This window comes from Falco biarmicus, chromosome 16, assembly GCF_023638135.1.
Source record: "Falco biarmicus isolate bFalBia1 chromosome 16, bFalBia1.pri, whole genome shotgun sequence".
In the NCBI taxonomy this organism is placed as follows: domain Eukaryota; kingdom Metazoa; phylum Chordata; class Aves; order Falconiformes; family Falconidae; genus Falco; species Falco biarmicus.
The window spans coordinates 7889145-7898298 of record NC_079303.1 but is presented as its reverse complement, the minus strand read 5'-3'; the positions used below and the strand labels follow the sequence as shown (position 1 = coordinate 7898298).

The 9154-nt window shown below is 50.4% G+C and overlaps 1 protein-coding gene across 1 annotated transcript in view; it reads right to left on the bottom strand.

Moving 5' to 3' along the window:
- Positions 1 to 2279: 2279 nt before the first annotated feature.
- The window catches only part of LOC130159827 (ubiquitin carboxyl-terminal hydrolase 42-like), a 51826-nt gene continuing 44951 nt past the window's right edge, over positions 2280 to 9154 (bottom strand). The window contains exons 13-16 of the mRNA XM_056361867.1: positions 7136 to 7327; positions 6831 to 7023; positions 4568 to 4695; positions 2280 to 2434 (exon numbers count right to left, since the gene is read on the bottom strand). Of these exons, the coding sequence (XP_056217842.1) occupies positions 2280 to 2434; positions 4568 to 4695; positions 6831 to 7023; positions 7136 to 7327 (668 nt within the window). The remainder of the gene's footprint in view (positions 2435 to 4567; positions 4696 to 6830; positions 7024 to 7135; positions 7328 to 9154) is intronic.

Here is a 9154-nt window from a genome sequence, read left to right as displayed (position 1 = left end):
CAGCATGAAAAATAAGAAACACTAGTGTAAGGCTGACAGAGAAGTGGAAAGGAATGGAATATTTTTTGCTGAAAAGAGTATGTCCTGTAGTTTTCAAGCTCTCAATATCTCCACGTGGAATTTAAAACCTGCTTTTAACTATGCTGTTCTGTTTCAATGAGAGGGAAGGTGTCTTGTAGTCACAGATGATCCGTTCTGTTAATAAGGTTCTTTGCCTTCTGAGTTGAGCTTTCTTGGCTTTACATGAAAAGTGCCTCAAGCTGTACGATTTCAGGAATTACATCTACATGGGGATTTAGAGACAAATGAAAAAGTATGTCATCTTATTGTTTCAGTATATGAATACTTTTAAACAGTATTTGCTGTGTTTTGAGCAACAGACCCGCTTCCCATGCACCTACATAAACCCCAGTTTCTCGTGAAGCCACATGCAGTATGGTTTGTGATGTGATATTTACTTGATTCGTAAGCCGTACTATGCTGTGCTCTTCTGGGCTTGTCATAGTCCTTTGAAACACAGCCCTGCACATCAAACGAGCAAGCTGTGTAACCTGCTTTCCCTCATAATGTAGAGCCATGTAACTGTCATCAATACAGGCAGAACAAATCTAGTTGAGGGATTTGTGGGCTACTGTGCGAATCGTGGTGTTCCAGGAATTTGCCCATGCTTACTAATAAGTTCCTGTATTTGAATAGGAATGGGAACATGACGGTACCACAGAGCTGATCCGATGTCCACTGCCATGATTTTCCCTTTTTCAACAAATTATACCAGGGCTGAGCAACGACAGAAAAGGCAAGAATACGGTTACATCAGAATGCAAACTTGTAGTTCCAGCATACTAGATGGATTGTGCCCAGATGCTTTCTGTTCCAGTGTCTCTGGTGCAACAGAGGCAGCTCCTCTAACCCACCAGACTCCTTGGAATCTACCTTCTTGTGCTGGCCCTTGGCACTTTGATTCTGGGACTTTGAGTCCAACTTGATCAGTGTTTCCCAAATGGTTTTCATTGTCTCTCTAATGCTTTCTGTCCCTTCTCACCCGCTGAGGATTCCATCAATGTACCGATACACTGTGATGCCAGGTGGAATAGATCTGTGCTAAGACTACAGCCAGAGCATTGTGAGCAATAGCAGGGCAGTGTTTATATCCTTACAGAGGCCTATTGAGAACGTACTGAGTCCCTTTCCAGGTAAAGGCACGCTGGGCTTTATCTTGGATGTGGAGCGGAATCTAGAGGAACATATCTCCCATATCAAAAGGAGCCTTCCAAATCAGGGAGGCTCCCTGTATTTGTGTCACCAGCTGGGTCTTGTTGGGCACTAAAAGGGAGTTAGCATTTAGCTTGCGGCTATCGAGAGTTAGGTGCCATTGCCCGTAAGGCTTTCTGACTGGTCAAAGCAGAAAACTGTATGGAGAGTGGGCTCTAGTGCTGATACCTCTCTTTTCTAAATGTGCCACCACCCCATCCATAGCGGAGTTTGCTGCTGCTGTCAAGGGGCATTGTTTTAACTGGTAACTGGAGAGCGAGGAAGAGGTGTGGATGGTTGTAACAGACAAATTAATTTCCCTGTTCCATTTTTCTCCCACATCCACCCAGTAATTATGTGGGGCTCCCTATCGTCTTCCTCATCTGCTGTCACCAGAGAAGCAAAAGACCATACAGACCGGCCAGGCGTTTTCCTGCACCGACCATATGGCAGGTCAGATCCCAAAATGTTACTCTCAGCTTCTCCAGCGAGCAATTCTGCATCTGCCATTTGTTTTTCCTGGCCGGGGTAGCCATAAATTAATTTTGGCCACTTAGCTTTCCTTACTTACTCCCTCTATTCCGGTATACCTTACTTTGCGGCAGCCAGGTTGTGTAAGTAATGCCTTGGCCGGGGTCAGCAGTGACTACTGACATTTGGACAGCTCCATCAATTAAAAAGTGCACAGAAATTTTTTTGATCCAATTGGAATACTGAGAAGGGTTTCGGGGCCTTTCTCAGAGTGCCATACACTGCATAGTCATGTGTCATACACAGGTTTGGTTACTGGTTTTTCACTTCTAATGCAAATACGTATGCATCCTCAATAGCACTACTGATGTGTTTTACCTAACTACGCATGTTCTCCAAGCAGGGTCTTGGCCTCTTTCGGGTGGAACTATTTGAGTTGGAGGTCGCCATCTCCCACTGCCGCAATTATCTTTGTCCTATTTTTAACTCATTTTCTGTTGGTGTCAGTGGATCCCAAGACCTTACCAGCTTGTGTTCTCTTGCTGCCAGAACTTTCCTCATTGGAAGGCTTCTTCCTGCGCAACGTAGCTAACGGTGTTCTTTTCACGACCTGGTCTTTGTTTCTCACCCCTGCCAAGGCTGCCTCCCTTGATGGGAAGTCCCTTCATTTGAAACTGCTTTAGAGAGTGGGTCATGTCGGTGGAGGTGTCACCTAGACAGGGGAGTGTGGAAGGTCAGTTCTCTGCATGCGGCAGGGGCTGCATTAATCCCTGTCTCCCACTGCGTGAATGACCGCAAGCAGAGGCACTGTGCACGGAACATCAAGCCTTTAATGAATTAAGAAGGAGAGATATGGGAGAGGGCTGGGGCTGTAGTGGGCGGGTGCAGGTCACACGTCACAGGGATCTGTGCTCCACACCTTCTCTATCAATATATCAACAGCGGTCAGGGCAGTGTGGGGCACTTTGTCTCCTGGAGTCCCTCAGGGTTCTGGCTCACTTGGTGAGCACGGAGTCGCTGTTGGATGCCCTCTGCTTGCTGCCGCCCACCTGCTGCCCACTACAGCCCGCAGCTGTGCCGTCCCTGTCCAGGTTCCCCTCCCAGAGGGTTTTGGAGCTTTTTGCCACCTAGCAGACCACCATCTTCTTGCACTTCCTGGGTGTCATGCTGTCTTGTAGGGAGGTCTTTAGCATCCTGGGGGTACCAGCCAGTGCAGGGTGCTTGGCTTTTTTGCCAGCAGCCTTGCTCGATCTGGGCACCACCCGTCTGGAGAGGACACCCAGTGGTGACTGCAAGTGGGTCAAAATGACCCGGGGCTGCCTCTGCAGTGCCTCCTCCACCAATTGGGCCATGTGGGGCAGATGATGCTGAGCGGCAGCCGTGTGTCTGGCCAGGGGACTCTGCAGCAGGATCTGCAGGAGACTCTCTGGGGGACCATTCTGGGGACCCTCTGGTCTTCTGGTCTTTTGGACCCTTCTGGTTTTCTGGACACTTCAGCTCTCCTCTGAAGTGTCCATCGTACCCACCTGAGAGAGCTCCATGGGACTCCCTGGCAGGCAGGTGGGGAGGAGCGCTGCCAGCCCACCCTGCTTCCCCTTGGGGTACAGCAAGGGGGTGTGAGAAACTGCACCGGTGAGACCCACCATCGCCATAGCAGATGTGTTTTCTCAACATTGCTATGGCAGGAAGCTCATGCCATCACCACAGTGAACGATCTGTACGTCGTTAAGGCAGGAAGATATCACTGCTACAGAAGAGATTTAAGGCAGGAAGATCACACCACTGCCACTGCAGAGGTTTAAGGAGGAAGCTGACTGACGCCATGGAGCAACAGGGGAGGCTGATCCTGCAAAACTTAACCAAACCCCTGTGCTTGTGCCCAGACCGGGGGTCAGGGGGATAAAGGTACCTGGAGGCCCCTGAGGAATGTTGGGCACGTACACCATTGCCGGGTGGAAGGTGTGGTGTAGCAGAACAGCTTGTAACAACTCTATAAAAAAACGGAACCACCTAACATTGGATGGAACGTTCTGCCACTGGACTTGGAAACAAATCGGACTGTCGGGATGCTGCAGCTCCGGGTGGTAGCTATTGCTCTGAACTCTTTTATTTTTCCTTCTTTCTTTCTTTTCTTTCTGTCTTTCTCTCTCGCTCTCTCTCCCTTTGCATTCACAGACTGATTGTTGGGCAAATAAAGTTCCTTGGCTCTTGACTCTGTTTTGAGTCTTAATTCTGTTCCCAAGAAGACAAACAGAACAATGCTCCGGTCTCAGACCAGCATGCGACAGGGGGATGTTGCCACCTTCCACCAGGAGGAATTGGTGTCCTCCTGCGTCGCGGCCGCCAATTTTTTCTTTTGGACATTCGCCCTCCATCATGTACTCCAAGAGGTCAGGTGAGGGTGGTGGTCAAGACATGGACATCAGGGACACCACTGTCTGTGTCTTTGCTGTCCCCTAGCCCTGCAGTCACTGTCTGCTGTATGGAGCAGCCACCATTTGCCACGTTTTCTGAGAGCTCTGGGAGCTTGTTGAGAAGGGTTGTCAAACAGCAGCTGTTGAGAACTTTAGGGAGCTCCAGGATGCTGTCAAGCCACGTGAGCGGGTCACTGCTGTCCATGGTGGACAAATGCTCATCCTGAAACTGATGCTGTCCTCTGCCAGCTCAGGAGAGGCCTCATTGAAGGCATCTGGCCACAGCTCGGGCAGGTCCAGGGGCTTCTCTGGGCTTGCTGGGGTGGTCCCCACTTCTCAAAAATGACAACAAATCCAAGCCACCTCCAGGGCAATGCAAGCTTTCCTTGGCACGGCCACCCATCTACGGGCTCTGCCCTCCCAGACCTCACCTTGGGGCTTTGTTGTGGTTTTGGCAGAGGGCAGCATGCCAGCAGTGACTGGTGGTGGCATGGTCGGAGTGTTGAAGCTCATGCCGAGCACCTCTGACACCATCGGCAGCTGGAGGGGGAACCTCTCTCTTGGGGGAAGCAAAGGGGGGTGATGGGGTGAGATTCTGGCCGGCAGAGCTGGTTGGGGGTTACCCGGAGGGCAGGAGCACCACGAGGAGTTTGCTGCAATATGTGCCGTGGCGGCTGGCCAGTTGGCATTTGTTGGGGCAAACAGTGTTCTGTCCCCATGGCAATCATTCTACCAGCACCTGCTTCAGCCAGCGTTGTGATGGTTTGACTTTTAATTCTGGAACAACTGCCCATCTCAATGGTTTCCCATCCTGCTGATGCTTTCCTGTGCTCAGTGCAGATTTCCCATTCCCACCGTAGTTTCCTGTTTCAGCTGTGTTTTGTTTTGGGAGTTGAATTTCATGTGAAAGGGGAAGACACGGGGCCAGCACCACCAACCCTGCAATGCCAACATCTGTGTGCTGGCCAGCCTTCCTTGAGGGTGGAGTTGGGAGGGGACCTTGGGGTACTTTTGGGTTGTTTTTGTCCTCTCCACTCTCTGGTCTGGGCCAGAGGTCAATCTTGGTCTTGCTGTCAGGGTAGCAAAGCTGTGTGGCGTTCACATGCCCCTTCCTGGGGAACGCTGGTGGGGCTGTACTGGGGGTCTGTCCTGGCTGTGGAGAAGCATCATGGGGTAGTGGGCAAGCACCCTTCCCTACGGGGTCTGCCAGTGCAAGGGGTCCACCAGAGGTGCGTGAGAGCTGCAAGGAGCCTTCCCCTGCACCTCAACGTTTCTCTTGAAGTGAGGGGCCCAAAATGACAACACAGTGTCTTAGGTTTGGCTTCAGCCATTTACAAGGGGTCGAACACTGCCTTGGTCCTGCTGACCACACTGTTTCTGGTACGCCTTTGTTCTGATACAAGCCAGGATGATATTGGCCACCTGGGCACACTGCTGGCTCATGCTCAACCATCTGTCAACCTGAACCCTCTGGGTACTTTCCCACCAGGCAGCCTTCCAGCCACTCTGCCCCACGCCTGTAGCGTTGTGTGGGCTTGTTGTGACCCAAGTGCAGAACTAACACTTCTCCTGGTTGAACTTCATACAACTTGACTCATTGAAATTGTCCAACCCGTGCAGATCCCTCTGCAGAGCCTTCCTGCCCTCAAGCACATCAGCCCTCCCACCCAACTTGTCGTTGTATGCAGACTCACTGAGGGTGCACGCAATCCCCCTGGCCGCATCATTGATAAAGTTCTGGAGCAGGACTGGCCCCAACACTGAGCCCTGGGGAACACCACTCCTTATGGGCCGTCACCTGGATGTCACTCCATTTACTACCACTCCTGGGGCTTGGCTGTCCAGCCAGCTTTAACCCAGCATAGAGAGTTTCCCCTCTCAGGAAAGTGTTCCAGCCCCTGAGCATCTCAGTGACTCTTCACTGACCTCACTCCCAGTCATACACATCTTCCTTGCTGTTATGGGGAGAAAGATTGTCTTCCCTTGCTTCAGCTGATGCCCATTGCCTTCATCCTCCCATCATGCACAAGAGGCATAAACCTGTTTGCCTTTTCTTGCTGATATGACCCAAGAACACATGGGAAAGCTGTTATCAGGTGTCCCCAAAACCTCTTCTTCTCCTGGCTTTGCACCTTTCAAATAAGGCCAATGGCATCCAGGGCTGCATTAGGAAGAGCTCTGCCCAGGGGCTGGTGGAGGTGATCTTTCCTCTATACTCAGCCCTTCTACAATTTGTCTTGCTGACTTGCCCTTCATTTCTACTTTACCAGATTCACCCATACTTGACTCAAAGATGTTGTCCAGAATTTTCACCACTCCTACATTGTCTTTTTGTTCAAAACAAGTCCATGAGAGCATTTGTGCCATGTTGGTGAGGGATCATCTTCCGCTTTCTCTTCAACCAAGGCCTTCAAGTAAAGGTCTCTTTCCCTAGCAGTCTAAAGGAGATGTTGTTCTCCTTCTAACCTTCATCAGGAGGTTCAGAGAATGTGAGCAGAGGACCATTGTACATGAAGGAGTTAGTGATGAGTGTCACAGGAAACCTGAGCAGGCCTGTGCTGTGCTCCACGTACCTCTTGGCCTTCAGGCTGTGCTGTGCTGAGTGTGTCCCTGGGTTGCAGGACAAGCCATATTGGAAGAAGAAATCTGCAGGAAGCTGCTGGTGAATGGCCAACCGCTCGCCCTTACCTTTACCTGGGACTGCAGTTACCAACTCCCAAGTGAACATCTCCTCTTAGAACACGAGAAGTGATGACTAGAATGGGTTTCCCTGGCAGAAAGCACTTGAAGGTCTCACAGGAGACAATGTGGGATAAGCCTTCTGCAGGCAGGATCTGCACAACTTGCTGCACCACTCTCCCAACACTGTAAACTCTGTGTTCCCGGCCTCGGAAGGGACGGCATACAGCTGACACGGTTGTCTCCGTGTGAGGAGAGTTTGCTCTAACCAAGGCCATTTGAAATGACACTTTGTCTCAGAGTCCAAGTGCCTTTCTTACTGCAGCCATAACCAGCTGGGCTGCTGATGGCCAGTCCCCCAAGGAAGCTGGAGACTCCAGGGACCTCAATCTTGCCAACATGGCCACGTGCCTCCAAGTGGCCTATGAGCTTCTCAGATGTAATAGGTGTCATAATGATAGCCCAGATCATCAGCCTTCTTGTGGCCTTGGTTACTCCTTGGTTAGCGGTTCCTGAATATGAGAAGGCAGTGATAAAGGGATGCACAGCAATGGAAGAGATGGCCAAGGACCCTGCAGGTGCCATGAAGGCTCTGCAGGAAGAAGTGTGAGAAATAGCCCCTATAGCTGTGCAAAATGGAATGGCATTAGATATGAAGCTGGCGTCTCAAGGCAGACGCTGTACTGTTGTTAATACCGTTCATTGCGTATATGTAGATCAAAGTGGGGGAATTTCTACAGATATAAAAAAGATTTGTAAACATCCTAGTATTTTTCATGAGTTCCCGAAAGTTCACACCTTTTATGGAATTCAAGGCATTTGGAATACGCTGACATCCTGGTTTCCTGATTTACAGCTCTGGGTTAAGAAGTTCATCTCCAGATGCCTTTCTCCTCTTCCTCTATGATCACGCCAATCCATTTTACCTATGCAGCTTCTCCTTTAAGGTTCAGAGAGGAAAAGTTGGACTGTCTTTCAGTAGTGTCTCTAATATTCCCTATGGGCAACTCTTCAGTTGTGGCAATAGACCTCATGGGGATCTGCTTGAGTATCTGAGAAATGTATTTTTTATTTAGTAGTTTCTAATCCTCTCCCCCACACAGCCCTTGATAAGCAATCCCACTTTTCTGTTTATACCCCGTTCTCTAAGGAAAGCAGGCAATAATTACTGCCAAGCACTTGCTATATTCAGCTGCAGAGTTGGTTGAAGAAGTCTCATGTAAAGTGATGTAAGTCCCATGGGGCTGAGGACTAAAATAGTGGGGCTGTAGAGTTGAGGAGCAAGGCTGTCCACACAGTGTTTAGCTCCAGGGACTGCTTTTCCCACCTGGACACACCTATTAAGGAGACACTCTGCATCAAGAGCAATTGGAAAAGTCTTCTATCACTTCTCCAGAGTGGTCATTACCTGCTTTCCTCTTTCACTGTACTTCTGAAACTTATCTCATTAACTGTGCAAGCAAGACTTGAAGACCAGATGTCCCTGATGGGAGAGACATGGCTTGTCAGGGCTTTCTGATTCGTAATGAGCCCAGGGTGTCTTTGGTGCTGTGAACTTGAGGTCTTCAGAGGAGACTGAAGAAACCTCTCAAGAACACCAAGTCAGAAGCAAACCCCAATGTCCCTGGAAGCATTAACAAGCCCCGCTGAGGGCCATGACCGAGAAAGCCTCCCCATGGCCTTGTTAGAGCCCATCCTTGGAGGCTGTGAGTGCAGGTAGGCAAAGGCGCTGTGCAGGCAGCTCTGCTGCTGAGCAAAGCCTTGGCTTGCTTGATGAAGCAGAAAGGCCAAGCCATGGCCTGCAGCCTGTGGGAAGGTCGGTGCTGTCCCTCACAGAGGGCTCAGGGCTCTTCCTGGGGACCATGGAAGGTGGGGGATCCAATGCAATGTTAAGGACAACAATGGCACAACAACTTCCAGCTTCCCCATGGGGCTGCAAGGAGGCAACGATGACCCAGTGCCATGAGGACAACTTGTCTTCTCACAGGCCTCAGTGTCAGAAACAGCTGCCATAGCCAAGGGGACAAAGAGCTGGGTTCTCTTCATGCTTTCCAGCCTTGCTAAAACACTTTTCCATCTCCACCGCAGGTTGTTCTACATGGTTGGACACCTGCCCCTGTTTCCCTGCAGGCTGTAGGCACCATCTCGCTGCCCTACCTTGCTCTCACCCCAAGAGTTCCATGTGTTCACTGAGGTACCTCCACTCTCACCGGCTGTTCCTTGAAACACAAAGCCACGGGCTGATCCAGATTCACTGTGGCTGAGCTCCTGCACCACAGCAGGACCCTTGGAGTGACAGTTCTTCCTCCAGACAGTCACTCTCCATTTTCAATATTACA